Source organism: Triturus cristatus, chromosome 2_1 (genome assembly GCF_964204655.1).
Source record: "Triturus cristatus chromosome 2_1, aTriCri1.1, whole genome shotgun sequence".
Lineage (NCBI taxonomy): Eukaryota > Metazoa > Chordata > Amphibia > Caudata > Salamandridae > Triturus > Triturus cristatus.
Genome location: NC_140581.1, coordinates 749,695,399 through 749,715,689, shown reverse-complemented (window position 1 = coordinate 749,715,689; position 20,291 = coordinate 749,695,399). Strand labels below are relative to the sequence as shown.

Here is a 20,291-nt window from a genome sequence, read left to right as displayed (position 1 = left end):
AAGGTGTTTTATTTTATATTGTTGACCCAACCCCCTCCAACCCTGCGCGCGATGCCTCCTGCCTACCACCCTTTGCTTATGACTGCCGCCGCTGAATAAAAGCTACCTAGGTTAAATGAAAATCATCCTGAGCTACTTATATTGTCAGTGTTGTAATAATGACCACATCAGACAAGATTTCATTAGTGGCCACCACATGCAAATTTATCTGCAATAAACACGTCCGTGCATTAGGCAGGGTTTCCAGCAGCAATGTAAAAAAGGCTTTGCCAATTTAGAATGCCTTTGCATGGGTAATACATACTGATACAGTAGGTAGTAATGTTAGCAATTAGTCTACCCATTGCCACATCATTTATCACTTAATATTAGATTTAAATATATTTTGGAAATTCAACCTTTTTTTGCCAAACATCAGTATCAGTTTTGAAAATATGCACATTTTCATCTCAGATACACTATTTTTTAATATATGTTTGTATACATTAATTCAGCCAAACAAAAGCTAGTAATTTGTTAGGCTGGGCGGCATATGGGAGAGCTACTTGCAGGTAGCTGGAGAGCCACCAGCAGCTCTGCGCTCCTCGTTGGAGAAGCCCGCTTTTATGTATATAGGACTGAATACTGGGACACTGTCCGAGGGTTTATCCTCTAATTGTCCATATGATTGTTGATTGTGTATGGCTAACCGTGTGGAAAATACCCTTTTTGAGCACATTTGAATATCCTAGCTGTTGTACAGGCTTTGGATGTGTGTGTGGTGTTATTTTGTTTACGCTGTACCAGGTCATTATACAGAGCTTTATGTTTCTGGCCAGTATGTGAAGAAACAGGCTGAATTGTAAGCTTTGCCTAAAGAAACTATTCACAAACTTGCTTATTTTTTCATGTATCTTTACATTTTTGGCAGCCGGCGCTGGAATTTTGTAGGTGATATGCCAAATCGTGCCATTATCTAATGGCTCCATAGCTTCTCTTGTCCAGCTTGTGCCTGTTATACAGAGGTTTATGTTTCTGGCCAGTATGTGAAGAAACAGCCTGAATTGTAAGCTCTGCCTAAAGAAACTATTCACAAACTTGCTTATTTTTTCATGTATCTTTACATTTTTGGGAGCCGGCACTGGAATTTTGTAGGTGATATGCCAACTCGTGCCATTATCTAATGGCTCCATAGCGCCTCTTGTCCAGCTTGTGCCTGTTATACAGAGGTTTATGTTTCTGGCCAGTGTGTGAAGAAACAGCCTGAATTGTAAGCTTTGCCTAAAGAAACTATTCACAAACTTGCTTATTTTTTCATGTATCTTTACATTTTTGGGAGCCGGCACTGGAATTTTGTAGGTGATATGCCAAATCGTGCCATTATCTAATGGCTCCATAGCTTCTCTTGTCCAGCTTGTGCCTGTTATACAGAGGTTTATGTTTCTGGCCAGTATGTGAAGAAACAGCCTGAATTGTAAGCTTTGCCTAAAGAAACTATTCACAAACTTGCTTATTTTTATGTATCTTTACATTTTTGGGAGCCGGCGCTGGAATTTTGTAGGTGATATGCCAAATCGTGCCATTATCTAATGGCTTCATAGCTTCTCTTGTCCAGCTTGTGCCTGTTATACAGAGGTTTATGTTTCTGGCCAGTGTGTGAAGAAACAGCCTGAATTGTAAGCTTTGCCTAAAGAAACTATTCACAAACTTGCTTATTTTTTCATGTATCTTTACATTTTTTGGAGCCGGTGCTGGAATTTTGTAGGTGATATGCCAAATCGTGCCATTATCTAATGGCTCCATAGCTTCTCTTGTCCAGCTTGTGCCTGTTATACAGAGGTTTATGTTTCTGGCCAGTATGTGAAGAAACAGCCTGAATTGTAAGCTTTGCCTAAAGAAACTATTCACAAACTTGCTTATTTTTTATGTATCTTTACATTTTTGGGAGCCGGCACTGGAATTTTGTAGGTGATATGCCCACTCGTGCCATTATCTAATGGCTCCATAGCTTCTCTTGTCCAGCTTGTGCCTGTTATACAGAGGTTTATGTTTCTGGCCAGTATGTGAAGAAACAGCCTGAATTGTAAGCTTTGCCTAAAGAAACTATTCACAAACTTGCTTATTTTTTCATGTATCTTTACATTTTTGGGAGCCGGCGCTGGAATTTTGTAGGTGATATGCCAAATCGTGCCATTATCTAATGGCTCCATAGCTTCTCTTGTCCAGCTTGTGCCTGTTATACAGAGGTTTATGTTTCTGGCCAGTATGTGAAGAAACAGCCTGAATTGTAAGCTTTGCCTAAAGAAACTATTCACAAACTTGCTTATTTTTTCATGTATCTTTACATTTTTGGGAGCTGGTGCTGGAATTTTGTAGGTGGTATGCCAAATCGTGCCATTATCTAATGGCTCCATAGCTTCTCTTGTCCAGCTTGTGCCTGTTGATTCAACAATGAGGCCATTCTCCTTCAGTCATTGCAGATGCCTGGTCGCTTAGCCAGCTTCAGCCGTTGAAAAAATGCAGTGTAATTGGCAGCGCCATATTCTGAAGCTACTGCCAGCTTCTTCCATGGGCCTGCTTCAGCACAAGGGAAGAAAACGAGGCCTTGTTTTACTGACTGAATTATGCTGACAGGCCTTCGCCTCGCCCCTCCTCTTATTAATATTCCTTTTGATGTGAGCTTGTAAAACAGAGGATTGGCTGTTAATCCCCGGGATCTCAAGGGCTTTTGGCGCTGGCCCATAATTGATGTGTTTACATGGCTGTTTTCTGACTACTAATGATTAGACGGGCGATGTTATCCCACAGCTAACCCAGCCTTTCTTTAAACCAGACTTGATAAAATGCAATTTCATTTCCTCAAAGCGCCCATACACGTCTCCACCGTGTCTCTGAATCGCTCCAGGCATTTCGGGGTTTAGAACACTGCCGCCGATCACTTTTTTCAGTATATTTTGGCAAATGCGCGAAGGCTTGTAGATTACGACTTCATTTTACAGTTAATGTTTTTACCTTTTTTTATTTACTCTCAACGTCGTTGTCTTTGCCTTGTATAAAACTATGGAAAATATTCATATTTCCATAACCAGCGCTTTAGATTGTACATTCGTGTGGGATGAGAGAGTCTCTCGGAGGTGCAGCGGCTAGAAGAGAAGTGTGTGGTATGTAGGCCTTCCTGTGATGTGTATTTTAGCAATGCCTCTTAGTGCTGTAGTTCAATGACACTTTTATAGAGCGCATGTTGTCATTAGAAAGAGGTCCCAGTGCCGTTTGATAGTCTGGGCTATGACTTTCCAAACATTTGCATCGCAGACTGGGGGCTGGTGCTGCTCCACGGAGAAGTGTGGTTTAGTAGTGTGTGTATGTTTTTTTTGTTTGGGGCGAAAAGGGCCGGAAGGTCATTAAAAAATGCTTATTTGAAGCTGTCTCAACTGTTCAGTGTCCGGCATCTAACAAAAACGTTTTCACGACCCTGCTAAAAACAGGCCAGATGACTTCCCTCCGAGGTACATCCGGTCCTAATTAGCAGATATTTGCGGCAGTGCCGGGTTTCACGTCTTGACGTTGGGAGTTTCACTAGAACACGTGTGTGCTTTCCAGCGTTATCATAACCTTTTGATGCCAGACAAAGTAGCTGGTGCGGGAATCTGGGCTTATGAGGCAGGTTAATCATAAGTTGAGCTTTTACTGGAAGTCCGTGCAGAGCAATCGGCGGAAGTGTCGTGTGATGAAAGCTCCCGCTGGGTGTTATCTCAGCAGCTGCCCTTTGGATTGACAGTACACTCCAGATCTGTGTGCTGGTGCTGGTTCCCGTCATGTACCTACCTGGTAGTGATTGATGGTGACTTTTGAGATGGATCGCATATTTGTAACACAGTTTAGTGAGGCACATGATAGTGTTGTATGCCACTTGGGTGCTTAAAACTACTTTGTGGTCTTTCTTTATGTGCATTGGGACTTTTCTTCCACATAAAGATGCCTTGCTTCCTATGCCATCTAATTGAAACTCCCTCACAATGTCATTCCACCACATGTGTATGGCCTTCCACCCTGGTAACCGTTCAGAAGTGTCTCACCTAAGTCAATGGATTCTAATCAAAACTCAAGTCTGCAACATGTCACCAAACAGTTAGTGAGAAGCGGCACAGGTAACGACTCATGGCAGCAAAAGCCAAATGCTCACAGGGAGACAAGAAATCAGCTTAGTGAACTCACTGGGTTGGCAAAGTAAACTACTTGGGTTGGAGGCAGCAGCAGAATGGTAGTATTATTACTCTTGGCTACCTCTAAATGACGGTGCTGGATTCTTTTCGCACTAGTATTATGCTACATTGAAGCATACGTAAATGTTATGCATGCCATAAGCATATGAAAAAGCAGGATATTGTATGGGCGGCCGCTGTAACTCTCTTGCTTGTTAGAGGCTATTTGGTTGGTAGTGCTGGAAGGAATTTGCTCCCAAAGTCACCGACCCTGTCGGCGTACACAGAATAAACGTACTGTATGTCTGTAGCACAAAAATGTTTATTCATTCGCTTGAACCCCACAGACCACCCAACACAATCCAGATTCCAGTCCTGCAAGACTGAAGTACATTGTGGTCAAGACTCGTGTTATGACACCAACGCTAAATCTGCTGAAGTCAACTGTGCTGCCACTTTGTTTTCCTTGGCTTTCTAGTCTTTCTGTAGATAATGGCATTATGCTAAGCCTTTGCGTAAATCCTTGCTGTTGAGTTTAGGGTTTTCCAGTGGGAAATGTGCACAAATATAGATTCTGCCTATTTTGTACTTATAGAGGGGAATACTCTTATCAAGTGGGGCTCAAAGGGAACTCAGACGAGTTTTAATGTAGACATGCGGGCCTAAATCTGTGCTCCACGGTCCCCTGGGCCTACTCATGGGATGTGACTTTTTAGAAAATTACATAATATTAGCAGATTAATAAAGTGTATATGAATAAACAAGCAAAACTGAAAATTAAACATTTTAAAACACTTTACAAATGTTCAGGAATTTGAATTTGGAGTCGAAAAATTGTGTTTGTATCCTTATCCTGATACCTGGAAGGACTGCAAGTACAGCAAACGGAATCTAGTATGGTCGATTGGTGGCCTCAGTTGAAGCACTGATCTGCACCAAGAAAAAGAGAGTATGCATTAGGAGCAAGCAAGCTAGAGAGGTATGCTAAATTCTAGCCTGTTGCCTCGTCTCCTAGAAATAAAACCAAACTTTCAAAACACTAGAGCCTTCCCATTGAAATTTCGATGTATGTTCGCCTATGTTTTAGTTGTGAATTAAATAAAATATTTAGGAATTCGTGTATTTTTTAAATATACTTAGTTCTATGCTTGGAGTATTGTTTTGAGGTTTAAAACATATAAATTGTTTAGGCGGTGATCCTCTTCTTCCAGTAGGGATTCAGCGTTGGTCCACAGAAGTCAAAATGTTAAGAGCCGCTTTCGTGGGAAATGAGTCTGTTCTACTGCCTAATAAAGTGGAAGGATGGTTTCCTCCATTTCTGCCTACAGTATCATTGAGGTTGCCTGCTACCGAACGTTTGTGAAATGAAACTGGGACCAGCACAGCCACACTGATTTCAGATCTTCTTGGATGTGTCTGAATATGTCTACTACTTGGAGTATTCATAGCAAATAACGAGTTATTATGTTTTCAAATGGCCATCCCTGTTGGAAAGGACATCATTTGTGGCTACCACTCATACACACTTGCATATGGGAATAATCAAGCAAAACATTCAGGTGAGAGGCCGCAGACCGTCTTCTTTTGACATTATCTTTTCTTTGTTTGATTCACTCCCACCACCAGCTGTCATATGTTTTTCATTTGCACTGGAGATGGCTGCTGTACTGCTCTCCATAGTGAGGTATTAATGATTCCTCATAAAAATCAACCAAGCACACACCCTCTGCCGTCATATCCCATGTAAAGTGATCCTGTCTTTTGAGGAGGAGAGCATCCTGAGGTTTTTTAAATAGTGGATGCTAACCAGTGAAAATCTGCAAACCTACATCTTCCGCATGTGCCTGACGGGGAGTGGTCCTTGCATATAGGTTGACGGGGTACTGTTGTGTAGAGATTGGCAAATAAAGTACTGTTTCTACTGCGCTTGACTGTGGATGGAGTTTTTCTATCTGTGTCTTTTGCATATCGCTGATGTTGTATGGTCTCTGAGTGTTAAACATTGTGAACTGGGTTTTCAAAGTCTATGCACACTTAGTTTAGCTTCGAGGGGACACTACCAGTCCTCATTCACAGAAGCAAAATTCATTTCTGAAGCGCATTTCCACATTGGGGAATTGTGCCAGGATGGTGGAATTTCTGCTCTCTCAAGTTAGGCTAGTGGCATGTTCATGGGTGTTCTTTGGTGCATATACCTGCAAAAGTAGGTGACCAACTACAAACGTATAGGTTTGTGAAATGTATGAGTAATCACATTACCCCTATTGGTAGAGTCATACCCTGAAACGCATGCATAGTTACCATTGTCAAGGGTAGGAAAAAGGTTCTGTGCGGGGGTCTTGGGAGAGGATATGCGGTATATGGGAAGTTGGGCTCTACAAAGCTGACCCCAATGTTCTTCCTTTTACAAAACAAGCAGAAAAAGCTAGATGGGCAAATTCAATTTTTCATCCCATTTAAGCATGTGTTTTGTTGTATCATAGTCCAGACAGGGTATGCAGAGTTCTCCACCCATTGGAAATTCAGCATGCCTAAACTTTTGATTCCTGCTGAAAAACTTAAACTGGCTTTCATCCCACAAGCCCTCGTGGGTTTCATCCCACAAGCCCCCTGGCTTTCATCCCACAAGCCCTCGTGGGTTTCATCCCACAAGCCCCCCTGGGTTTCGTCCCACAAGCCCCCCTGGGTTTCGTCCCACAAGCCCCCCTGGGTTTCGTCCCACAAGCCCCCCTGGGTTTCATCCCACAAGCCCCCCTGGCTTTCATCCCACAAGCCCTCGTGGGTTTCATCCCACAAGCCCCCCTGGGTTTCGTCCCACAAGCCCCCCTGGGTTTCGTCCCACAAGCCCCCCTGGGTTTCGTCCCACAAGCCCCCCTGGGTTTCATCCCACAAGCCCCCCTGGCTTTCATCCCACAAGCCCTCGTGGGTTTCATCCCACAAGCCCCCCTGAGTTTCATCCCACAAGCCCCCCTGAGTTTCATCCCACAAGCCCCCCTGGGTTTCATCCCACAAGCCCCCGTGGGTTTCATCCCACAAGCCCCCCTGGCTTTCATCCCACAAGCCCCCGTGGGTTTCATCCCACAAGCCCCCCTGGCTTTCATCCCACAAGCCCTCGTGGGTTTCATCCCACAAGCCCCCCTGGGTTTCTTTGTGAATTACATTAAGGTTTGCTTCAAACGACAGAGCTGGCGAATGAGGGCTCTTTTACGCTGTGCTGTAGTGGTTTGTGGCCCAGACCTCACCAGAATCATGTGTTGTATCATTGAAGCATGGCGGAGTTTCATAAGCCTTACTCGCACTATGCCTTCATTGCATTCATGCAGACAGCCTTGTTAACGTAACCATGGTGATGGGAGTAGGGTCGATGGTCTTGTCTTCCAATGTTTGTGTTGCCTTGATTCGTCAGATGTGAAACGTCTGCATCCAGTCGGTGTGTTGAGCAGGAGTTATTTGTGTATTAGTTTAATTCAGATGCTGCAAGCGGCTTCTTTGCATGGCTGGTTACTTGCGCCCGAGCCGTTTGTAACTCGCTTTGAATAAGCCTGAACCGTGCGTGGCCTTAGCTGAGAGGCATGCGCCCTCGGGCTCCAGAAGAACCGGCGTTGTTTCCCTCCCCCACCTTATCAGTCAAAGGAGGGCATTTATCTTCCCAGCATCGGCTGAGGAAACAGGCCAGAGAAAACGTGCAGAGGCCTAACGACACTTTATTACCAGTTCGAAAGCAGGAAATGAAGTTCCTTAAACAGTCGGGTGGATCAAGGGCTGCGCAGAGCTTGGTATCTGTGCTGTGCCAAATGAACATCGGTTTGTGATTTCGTCTAACGGGGAGCATGAGCGCGCGGGAGCCCCTCCGCTCCCACAAATGGGACTGCGACACAGCTGACTGCTTCAGCTGTCTAATTGGGATCGCCTTCCTCTGTTGTTCGCTCTGTTCCTGAAGAGAACATTGTGTTCAGGAAAGCGCCGAGCCCTCGCCGTGCTGGGGAGTGTGGGAATGCGAGCGAGGGGCTTAAAACTGCCGAGCGACCCGTCGCCGAAGCAGCAGCGAAACGTGTCAGTCAAGGTGCATTAAAATGCTGCAAAAACAGGCGAGTACTTTGTTTGGAGGGAATTTCTGGAATTGTGGGGCGCCTGTGCGATGTCATTTCCATCATATTAGTCGATGAAACGCCTTTTCTGCGTCACAGCTGTGCAGGCTTTTCGGAAAGGCACGCCAGGGTCGTCGTCAGTACGGTTACAAATGTCCCAGCTGCTGTAATCCACGAGGTTTCTGATGTTGGGGGTGGTCTTAAATACTTTCTGTTTGCTCACTTTACTATTCTCTTGGTGCGACTGATGCCCCCATCGGGTCTGCTTTCACTCCTTGGTTTGTTTTCCGTTGGGTTTCCACTGACTGCCTACTCTGGTCCCCAGCTATAGCCAAAGCTTCCCACATGAATGTAACGGATGCTAATGGCCGTTATAGGCAACGACACTCTATTTCCTTAATCTCCCAGCAAGGCGCCGTTACCTTTACATAAATGAGCTCACTTCTGCTACCTATTTTTGAGGGTTAATGCTGTGCTAAAGTTGCAAGACTTGCTTTAGGGGGTACCACTGTCAGAGTGGTTTCTTGTAGGTGCTAGCGTGATTTCAGTTGACATGCAGTGGATGTGTTCTGGCCCTCTTGCAATAAATGTGTTTCTTCTTTCAGGTTGACCCTCTGTTTACAGTGCCTGCCCCTCCGCCACCGATTTCCAGCAGCATCCCACCTCAAATTCTGCCTTCCTATTTTTCTCCATCCTCCGCTAACATCGCGGCGCCAGTGGAGCAGCTCTTGGTACGGACTCGTTCAGTGGGTATCAACACTTGTGACGTCGGAATAGTGACAGAGCCTGAATGCCTTGGACCCTGTGAGCCGGGGACCAGCGTCAACCTGGAAGGAATCGTGTGGCACGAGACCGAAGAAGGTAATCACCGTTTCATATACTCGCTTTGCTATGGTATTATTTTTTTAATTGGATTGGTGTGCCACACTCCCTTATTTGTCTGGTGTGATTTATCATCAGCTCTTGGATGCTACATCTGGTGGGATGTTGTTGTATGTTCTAGCTGCTTTATTGCTATGTGTTATAACTATTTTCAGATGTGCTGCTATTAAATGATGTGGGTTTGCTTGCAGCAGTGTGCAAGTTTCCCATTTTGTTTTCATGCTTAGTGGCTTTCTTGAGAACAGTCATTTCTTGTGGTTACAGGCATGCTTTTGGGTAAAGTATTTTCCATCATACCATGATTTATTGGTTCCGCTTGTATAAAAGTTCCTAAAATTCAAGTCTCCTTCTTGGCGTGCCACTGCAATGAACCCGGTTGTGAAGCTCATCAGTTCTGTCATTTATATCAACACCCGTTGTGAGAGACCTGGAGAACACCTAGCAAATCCTGGGGCGTTTCTGAAGTAGAGGAGGGTGGATGGTTTGAGCCAGAAAGCCATGGATAAAAGATATGGAACTGGCTTTTCATGCTGCTGTCCACCTATGCAGGAAATATGAGTGTCTGAACAATGTTACCTATTATTTACTAGAGTTATGGATACATGTTTTTGTCAGACGTGAGCGGTCTTTAAAGAAGCAGTATTCTAAAGCTTCTCATGTCTGCTGTTTCACGTCACCCAGTTAGACATTTAAAGAGAGCACATTTGTTGTCTTTTTCCTCTGGGAGGTTTCCAAGAGTTTTTCTGAGCTGACACGCAAAGCTCATAGAAGAAATCACTCTATAAAACATGTGATTATTGTTAGTAGAGGTCATCAAATGTAAAACAGTGGCAGTGGCGTAAAACAGTGGAAGTGGCATATGGTGTTGGAGCACAGTTGTTTTTGACCCTTGCTTCCTTCCTCAATGACCCCAGTCATCACTCATGGATTTGATTTGAATGGAACTTGACACAATGATCTTGCACCAATACCAACCCGAACAGTTCACCCAGCATTATTATTCATATTGTAAAAAGCATTTTATTGGGCCACCCTTCTTTTCACTGGTGTTGCATAAATAAGGATTTGCAATCTTACGCTTTGAAATGCTTTTGATTAGCTACTGCTTAAAATAGTTTGATTTTTTTTTTGGTAACTGATGGGAAGACATCTGTTGTTTGCTTTACGTTTGATTTCATATTGGTCCCATATTTTCCAATTTTCACTTTGGCTGAGTGTTTTTTATTAACAAGAAGATCTGTCATGTTCATAGATCTTCTTTAACGTCTTTGAATGTTTCCCAATAATCTCTTATCCTAATCCAGTTTGACAGTACAAACAGGTTCTGGTGTCCATGTGTTCTTCTGAATCCTCTAGCAATATTTTTCTCCGCACTCTAACCAGCCAACTTGAGGGTATTCCTCCCAGTGTTAAAATTCATAGGGAAAATATGTATAGACAAATTTGTGTCTCTCTTGTGTCGAATTAGAGTAATGTATTTGTTGGGACGATTTTGAGTGACATATTCACGTATCACGTGGTGGAAGCAAGATCTCTTGAGAGTGGCCTTTAGGGACTTCATCCGCGGTCATCTTCGACTAGCACAACTTTCCTGGCAGTTTTTCGCAGGCCAGTCGCGGCTTACCACAAGTAACCTTCATTGGAGGACGCAGTCCACAATGTTGTGTTCTTAGCTTGAGCATTGCTTACTTTGCTACTGATTTTTGTGTAGAACATGCTGGCATGACTGTATTTCACAATGGCAACATCACAATCACTCTGAATTGAATGTTCTCTTTCTCTGAACCTTGAATGTTGTTGGCTGGACCATCAGGTGTAATTGTGGACTGGTATATGGTTCAGTGGCGTTGGTAAGTGTGGGGGCGGGGGGCTATGGATGCCCCTCTCTCAGTTGCATTAAGCAGGAGTTGCTGCTTGGAATTGCGTGGACCTCTGGCAGGCAGAATTTAGACAACGTGGTTTTCATTTTCATCAGACCTTGCACAGCAGATTTATAGGCAGACTTTATATCAAACTGAAAGTTGTTTCTTGAAATGTGCATTTAAATAATTGACTATAAGGCAATTTATATTTTATCGCCATTAAACCTAACTATTTAAAGCAAGTAAGACTATGACATGGTTTTGTCCAGTGTGTACAGCAATGAGCCTAATATAATACCACATACATTGGTGTATGACATTTGATTAAGATGGTTATATAATTCAGTGGAAAATTAATGACCTTTTATAAAATTGTGGCTTGCCGCTTAGTTCTGCCTTTTACTCCTGTTTGGCTTTGAGCTGCTTTATATTTTTTTGCGGTGTTGCCCAGATAAAGTAGCAGATACTGACGCAGAGGCTTTGGTGGCGGTCGTATTTTTAGGACAGAAAACAAAACCATACCATGTTTATTTTTTCTCAACAGTTCTGCCTGAGATATTTCTCAGCTCCGTGTTGACATGTGTTGAGTCTGTGTGCAGAAGAGTGTGTGGGAACAAAAACCCCAGCTGAAGCAACCATAACCCAATTTTCCCACCACCACCTGCTACACTCCCGCACCTCCCCCCACCGCCTCAGTTTAAGGTGCCTGGATTAGAAAGGAGGACCTCAGTCACCCTTCAAGAAGCAGTAACACATCCCTGTTTAAATAAACATGAAAGTGTGTTGAGGAATCCAGGGAAATGGTTGTTTGGAAGAGCGGGTGAGGGGCAGATAATTGCTTTTTAATTGGAGCTGGCTGGGCGTGACTCCAAGGAGCAGAGTGCAGAAACACAACCGGGAGGCTACAAGAGCTATTCAGATGTCAAACAGTGCTTTCCTATTTGCCTCTCTAACTGGTTCTTCTTAATATGGTAACTGTGTTTGTCTTTTAAACTCGACTCTTTTCCTGTGACGTTTTCAAGAATAAAGTGTCCATCTGTACTCGATTGAACAATAACCTAAACATTCTCTCATGCTTTGTATGTTCTTCGGGCCAACTTGAGCAAAAGGTATTTCTTCATAAGTGAGCCAGGTTTCACTGATTTGTTCCTCATGCCTTTTAATGACTGGTGTAATTAAGCTGTTGTTTTCTTTGTATTAAATTAATTTTCTCGTTAGATTTGCCCAAGTTGACGATTTTCTGTGTTTTAACAATTGACTTCGATATATTTTTTTGAAAAGTTTTTCAAAGCAGCTCGACTTTAATGATTAAAACTCTAGAACGCAATTATTTTATAATCAAAATAATGTAATGTTCATTGTGGTCAAATCCTTGACTGTTCGGTAATTATAGAAGCCACAGGATAGAGATGGTGCGGAGTGAGAACAACACAGGTGTATGTGTTTTATACAAGCCAAAACATTTTGAGAATTATCACTTGAAAAAAATGGGTTTCTATTATATTACAAACAGCATTAGTAGAACATTTCCAATAATCAGACCCCCAAGGAATTTGCAATCTGGTATGACAAAGTTTGCGGCATCCTAATTAATTAAAAAAATGAGGCACGAAAATGCAAAATTCTAGACGCCAAACTTCTGGCCATTCTTCTTCAGTGTGTCATCACCTAAGCCTTGCCAGCACCCAAGCTGTCATTTCTGATAGACTCTCACCTCACACCAGAGGCCACAAGAAATAAATGTTGATACCAGCTTCTTCACATGGCTATTGCGAACACTGTCCCAAATCCTTCATGCACTACCAGACAGAATCATCCCTGCCGTGGTACCATCTCTACTTGATTCCATCAACTGTAACTAGGCATACCACCCTACCTTACCTACTACTTTCAGGACATCCAGATCTCTGACACGTGGAAGGAGAAAACATTCTGTCCACACCTTAACCAACCAACCTACTGGTGCAACACACAATCATATTGAAAGCACTGAACACAGTACAACATGCACCTTAGTAAACAGTGCCATCTTTCTTAATTGGCAAGTTCTGCCACTCAATGCCCTCTCTACTCGCACAAAAGAGCTTGGGTGGCTGTGTCTGCAGTTGATGTGCAGCTAGGATCGTTAATTTCTTTGTAATTGAATTGTACATTATTTGTAGTAACTTCTTTATATAAAAATAGTTACATATCTGAATTTAAAAGTTGAACAAAATATATGCAGATCACTCCTCATTACCTCTACCCATCTGTGTTTCTAAGAACCATTTGGACTTCCTGAAAATCCTTGAAACGTGGCTGTTTCCTAACAAAAAAACCTGTCCTCTTGGTCACCTTTTGGGTGCCAGTGCCAAGAGGTCGCTCTGTTGGTAACAGAATGCTCTATAAAATAACATAATATGTTGAGACACAAAAAAAAGATTTTTTCTTTTGAATGAGATCTATGTTAAGAAATCAAATACATTTGAAGCAACCTTGAGTTTTGAGTAGGTGTGTTCCTAAAGGCCCATTGTATCCAGTGTGAAACTCTAAATACATGACTCCAGTTTCCTTTTAATGATGAAAAGTGAAGAGAAGGAAAATATTAGCATATTTAAAAAAAAAATATCCATAGCAGATCATTGAAAATAACACATTTAAAGTCGAGCTATGTTTGCAAAATTAAATCTAAAAACCTAAACTCATAAGTTATGGTTAGGACCACAAACCATAACTCGAGCAAACATGCAAACTGTAACACGGACTCCATATGGAGTGCTTATGCCCTCACACTATTTACTTCAATTAGTAACAACACCTACATGCTCAGCTTAATTAAATAACAATACATGCTCAAACCAATAAATGATAGTAGATAATAGAAGCCTTTTTCACAGTGTCACGGGCAATATGACATGTAACCTTCATATGTAAGATTATTTACAACATTTGTAATTACATCTGACGCAAGAAGGGTGAACTTAAGAGAATCACATCTCATGTGCAAGTTATGGCTGTGGACACAACCATAAGTTAAAAATGTCAGTATTTATTACGTTTGAATTTGTAACCATAACTCCACTTATCTGTGGTTTTGTTCCAGTGAGTTTTTAAGCAAAAAAACAAACAAAAAACATATGTTGATGTGTTGCAACCGGGGCTAACCATAACTACCTCCTTGTGACCTTTTGTTTTTTTCTATGATTTAAAAAAATATTATTTATATAAGCATATGCACATGTGCAGAGTGTCGTATTCTATTCATTAGTGTTGTTGAGTTTAGGTAGGGGCCATGATATATTAGAGACGAAAACTCTCTGATCATGCTGCTCCTCCTCTCCTTCAATATTTAGTAACAAAAAGCATATTATACTTTGCTTCTCTATCTATACGGTTTATATAATTCAGTTTTTCAGATTTATGGGTTTTAAAAGACGTGTTTTTCCAAATCCAGGATGCAGGAGGTTTAATTCACGATGGGACGTACCATCAATTTAAGGCAGCCCCATGACTATTATTGAAGTAGTTCTTCTGTACAATGTTAATGTAAAATGCAATCTGTGAGTGAGCAAACCGTGTTTGTATGATGTCAGTTTTGTTGTACTCTGGTAATAAATGACTGAATCTGTGTTTGCCAGTACAATAGTTTAAATGTGTTGTTAGAACACTTATTTTCGCGGGTTTCGTTTTTAGGCATTTTTCAGTCAAACATTATTTTTTGCAAGCAATTCCCAGCCTGGAACCCTCTTTGCCACTTAGAGGAAATCTTTGCTTTTTAAAGCCAGCATTTCTGTGGAATCCAATTCTGGGCGAAGCACTTTTGTGCTCTACCCTTGTCAGCAGCTCCAGTTTCTCAATCCCTTCTTGACTGTGGAGTTTTTGATATCTGGCGGGTCGCAGACAAAAGAGGCTAAATCTCTTGAAAATCTGTGGATAAAATAGTCCAATAGACATTTGTTTTGTAAGCTGAATGCTCTCAAGGTCCTTTCTCAAATGCCTGCCATGTTTTCCCATGCATGTTCGGTAATGTATCCCCGATTTTTCCTGCTCCCAGTGCTCTTTGTTGTGCTTGACAAAAGCTTTATGTGCCCATTGTTTTAGATGCGTGTGAAATATTTACGACTCTGCTTCCTTTCAGGAAAGGTCATTTAGAGAGTTTTGGGTAGCCTATTCGATATTGATCCTACTTCGTTGCCTGGGGGTTGCTGACCTCACATGAGTGGGCTTTAATTGCACATTTTCATTTTACCAGAACTCGTTTGTGGTCTGGTGCTCTGAGTCACTCGGCAACACACGATCTCCATGAGGAGAGTGGAAAGGCAAATACAGATTTTTTTTTTTTAATCAAGTGGTGTCCTTTTTCAGGCTCAAGTATTCACTTACAGGTTGCTTTTGATTGGAGGCAGCAGCACAGTAACCACGAGATGCACTGATGTGGCATTTGCACATCAACTGTGTGTATTTTACGCTCTACAGACACCCTTTGTCAAGAAGACAAAAATACGGTGCCAATACAAGACACTAATATGTCGTGCAGATATTTGTGGCCCTGTAATTAACAGGTTTGTGGAGTAAGAGGAATAGCATATGGTCTTCATCAAATAAATCCTCCTTTTCGCAGTTTACACCTGGTCTTATGTTTTCTGTTTACTTTTCAATAAATATGCAATGGCGGCTCCTCCGCTAAGGCGGAGGAGCGTCGCCCCACAAGAAAAATAAAATGATAATAACAATGTATTAGCATTTTATTTTTCACTATTCTCTGGTGTTGTAAAGGTGCGGGCAGGGCTGTGCTGGCCGCCGAGCAGGGGGAGGAGTGGTTTACACACTCTAAAGAGCGCATGACTGATTGGCCGGCCATCTTTGCCCGGCCAAACAGTCATGCGCACTTTGCATGTTCCCCACCAGGCTGCATTACACAGCCTGGTGGGGAACTTGTCCAGGCTCCCAGTCCCCATCTGAGCACCGAACTCTGGCGCTCAGACCAATCACAATGCTGCAGTAATGCAGCGTTGTGATTGGCTAGGGGACCCTGGGTGCTTCCTGCGTGAATCGTGGACAAAGAGGACGGAGAAGACCCGGCCGCCTTGAAGGTAGGTGCATTTTTTTTATTCCCCCCCCCCTCTGTTTCTACTTTTGTTTTTTAATACCTCCACCTCTACTATAAATACGCCTTGAATGTGAACCTAAAATTATAGATTTTCTTGGTTATCTGACCTAAGAACAATCAAGTTGTTTCAGTTACAATTTCGAATACATGGATTATTTGCTCTTTGTTGGGTATTAGATGCTTCCAGAAACATAGGAAGCTGGTCATTGGTAGAACAATTTAACTGGGTCTGCCAGACCTTGAAAGTTCTCTTAGAGATGATCGCATGACAATATCTAATAAGGTAGTTTGCAGCATAAGCTAAACATGTGAAAAATATTTAAGACCAGAGAGATACCAGAAATGATAGTTCTGTCCAAAGAAACAAAAGCTGTAACACATTTTATTTGACTTGTTGACAACGAGGGATCATGTTTAAAAAACAAAACAAAAACTTGAATGCCTGTGACAAGCCACTACAGATCAGTTTTGTCAGCGTTTTTTTTTTTACCAGAAAATGTTCTTTTTAGACCTAAATTGTTGACATTTAAAGTATATATTAATCCGATTTTAGAGGTGTTGTAGATGCAACTGAAATGCTCACTTTCAAAGATGTTGGATTTTTTTGGTGGCATGAAAGAGTTATGAGAAAAAGGCATCAATTGTAGGGCCTGAATTCTGTAAAAGAGATTTACATAACCATGTTTGAAAGGTCAAACAAAGTAATTTAAAATGTCCGCGTTTGCAAGTTACAGCAGTTGAACATGCGTTTAGAAAAGCAGCGAAGAGGTCAGATGAGGAGAATAATCCGATAAACAGTGGTGAAAACTTTGGTAGTATTCTATGCTCATAGGTAGGCAAGGCTCAACATGTAGAGAGGAGTATTGTGAGAGCATGAGGGCTATTGTGACGGCATGAGGAGATAGTATGCCACAAAAAAGAGAGTTGGCAATGCCCATTTACCTTGCACTTGACATTTAATTTGAAGTATAAGTTCTGTTATGATCTCGTACGTTAAAAGGTCGATATTACAGAGATGATCTGTCATGATGATGCATGGTTTACACTACATGTCCTATTGAGAATGGCCTAGAGTCTAATCTTACATGAGTCATAGGACAGAGGAAGAGCAGAAGTGCAGACGTGATAGAAATACTGCTCTGGGTGTTGTATACTGTGATGTAGAAGTAGAAAAGTAGCAAATTGTATGAAAGGGACAATTGCATCTCCAACCCACCTTATCAATACCAGCTCCCCTTGAAACCACAGCACCCGTTTGCAGAAAGCACAACCTGTAATAAAAGAGGAAGTGAGATGAAGTGTAGCAAAGCAGTTCCTCACTTTCACTATCACTTTGCTTTGTATAAGCCACCAGAATGAGTCTGCCCTTGAATCTTTTTTCACTCCGATATAAAAATTGGTCTCTGGCCAGATGAGACAAAACTATCTTAGAAGCAAAATGTACATTGCAACTTTTGCCCAGCATTTCAAGTAAAGACCTGTGATTTATGGACTGCTGTGCTTCTGAACAGCCCATTAACTGTCTCCTTTTGCTAAGACCTTAACCACACAAACTCTACTGTAAGATCCATATTTCAGAACCCACTTTCTATCCATAAACCCATCCACAATGCCACCCTCCGTCACAGTACTACAACTAACCACCTCGGGTCAATACCAAGGCTGATGTTATATGTGTGAGTTGAGCATAATAAAGATCAATCCGTTCAAGTCCCTAAAATCGGCATCAAAGACTAATGTTCACCAAAATGCAAGGACTCCCCAAACTACTTCATTTAAAAACACTTAGTGTATCAGACTAGCCTCTGACGTAGACCTACCTACCTGTCAAAGCCATACAGAGCCTTAAATAATAATTCCCTGGACATCTATAAAGATGCTTGAAGGCCACCCTCTTTATTCATTTATAGTCATGCTTGTAGTGTAGACTTCATCAGGGTTGTGGGGACGTAGACGAACACTTCACATTAACAACAATATTATCAAATACAATAGTGTAGAGAACCCCAATGAAAGCACATTAAAAGTAGAGTCTCCCTGAAGGAGATGCAGTATCGCTTGTCTAGAAGGTGGTGCTGAAAATATTCTTCATAAAGTACAACCATCCTTCTTCAAGATGATTTGTTTCTGATCTCTTTTAAAACCCATCAGATGTTTCATTTACTCTGTTTTTAGATCTAGATTTTGAATTCACAGCTTTGAAACAGACCTATGGCTTCAATCTACATGACATGGGCTTCGGGTCTGTTCTTTTCAAACGCTTTTTTTTTTTTCATACTGTCTGAGCCATTTGATTGAGATTTTGTCAATCACATCTTGGCTCAGTTCAGTTGAGTATTCATCTTTCACCTAATGATATTGGCTGTTTGCATGTTTCCTTCTGCCTCCTCTGCTAGCTCCCTAGCCTTTTTTTTGGCTATTTGGGGTAGTTAGAGCTTAGGGCCCCATAACTTTTGTCCACATAAGGTATCCATGCCAAAATTGTGTCCTTTTTTCCCAACATCCTGGCGACTCAAAAGGTACCCAAGGTTTGTGGATTTCCCTGGAGGGGACAGAGAAATTGGCCAAAATACAGCTACGTTTTGGGGGGAATATTGGGAAAAAAGTGCTGCAGAAGAAAGCATCCGTTTTTTCCCCTGCAAGAGGTATCAATGAAGGGCTTGTGATGCTAAAATCACCATCTACCCAGCTTTCAAGAACTTCTGTCAGAAAACCATCATTTTCAACACAGGTTTGGCATTTTACTGGGGCATAGCCGGTTTATTTATGTATTCCCCCATATTTTTTGTTCGTTCAACCTCCTTCCAGGTAGTGGTAGGAATAGGTGTGAAACCGATGGTGGATTCTGTAAAGCTATACACTTCTGAAAAGTAGACACAATTCTGAATTCAGCAAAGGGTCGTTTGTGTATCTCCTTCAAGATTTTTCTATTAACAGTTGAAATAAAAAATATTGAAATTTGTTTGGAAAAAATCAGCCATTTGTGCATACGTTTTTGCCTGTAATTTTTTTTATTAATATGACAGATTTTTTAAAACAGAATACCAGTACACCCGCTGGGCCCTTCTGGTTGAGGTGATGTATAGGGCTTGTAGGTTCACCAGATACCCGAAGTACCCAGAGCCAATAAATGAGCTGCACCTTGCTGTGGTTTTTCATTGTTTACTGGGTATACAGCAGTTCATTTGGTAACATATAAAGAGTGAAAAATAGGCATCAAACCTATGTATTTCTGAAATGGGAAAAAGATATGGAGTTTAGAAGCAGTGGTCATTTTCACATCTCTGCATTTGTGGGTATCCATACTAGCATGCGCATCAGAGGGCATTTTTCAAAATGACTTCTTTTTTACACACCATCTTACATTTGGAAGGCACAAATGCAGAGAAATGCAATTGTTAATAACACTTGTTTTACAGTCCTGTGTTCCCCTATGTCTCCCAATTAAAATGGTATCTCACTTGTGTGGGTAGACCTAGTGCCTGCGACAGCAAACAGCTCAGAACACAACATGGACACATCACATTTATCCACTGAAAACGGACCCTTTTTTTGCAATGTGCCTTGCTGTGGATTTTGGGCCATAGCTCAGCAGGCATCTAGGGAAACCTGTACATTAAGTAGACACCTACCTAGAATCCCTTCCACACCTCAAAAATTGGCTTAAAAAACAAACAAAACAAAAACACATTTTCCTCACATTTCTGTGATGGAAAGTTCTGAAATCTGTGGGGAGCCACAAACTTCCACCCACCCATTGTTCCGCCCAGACATTTCTGGAAGCTAGACACCCGGGGAAGTCCAGCGAGATGTAGCTTGTGAGGATCCCCTCAATGTTTTCTTACACAGAATCCCCTGCAAACCTCAAATTTAGCTTACAAAATCACGCTTTCCTCAATTTTTTGTGTGGGATGACCACGCTGGCACAAAGTTCCTACCACCCAGCATTCCCCTCGGTCTCCCGATAAAAATGATACCTCCCGTGTGTGGGCCTGCACCAGGGAAGGGCCAAAAACGTGTAGCAATTGAGCGGGTATCACAGTGTGTTCATGAGCACAATTCTTTTTAATACGTTTTAGGCTGACTCTGCTTTGGGCACCCACACAAGTGAGGTATCATTTCTATCGGGAGACCAAAGGGAACACTGGGTGGTAGAAAATTTGTGCCGGTGTGGTTATCACTGCCAGAA

General features: G+C 42.1%; 1 protein-coding gene across 4 annotated transcripts in view; it reads left to right on the top strand.

Moving 5' to 3' along the window:
* The window catches only part of ZNF608 (zinc finger protein 608), a 129,101-nt gene that overhangs the window by 58,831 nt on the left and 49,979 nt on the right, over positions 1 to 20,291 (top strand). For 3 of the 4 annotated variants that reach the window (XM_085632686.1, XM_085632684.1, XM_085632685.1), the window contains exon 3: positions 8,875 to 9,130. In XM_085632686.1, the coding sequence (XP_085488812.1) occupies positions 8,875 to 9,130 (256 nt within the window). Of the gene's footprint in view, positions 1 to 8,039; positions 8,270 to 8,874; positions 9,131 to 20,291 lie in introns of those variants that run through there. The other variant, XM_085632687.1, reaches the window with a different exon arrangement.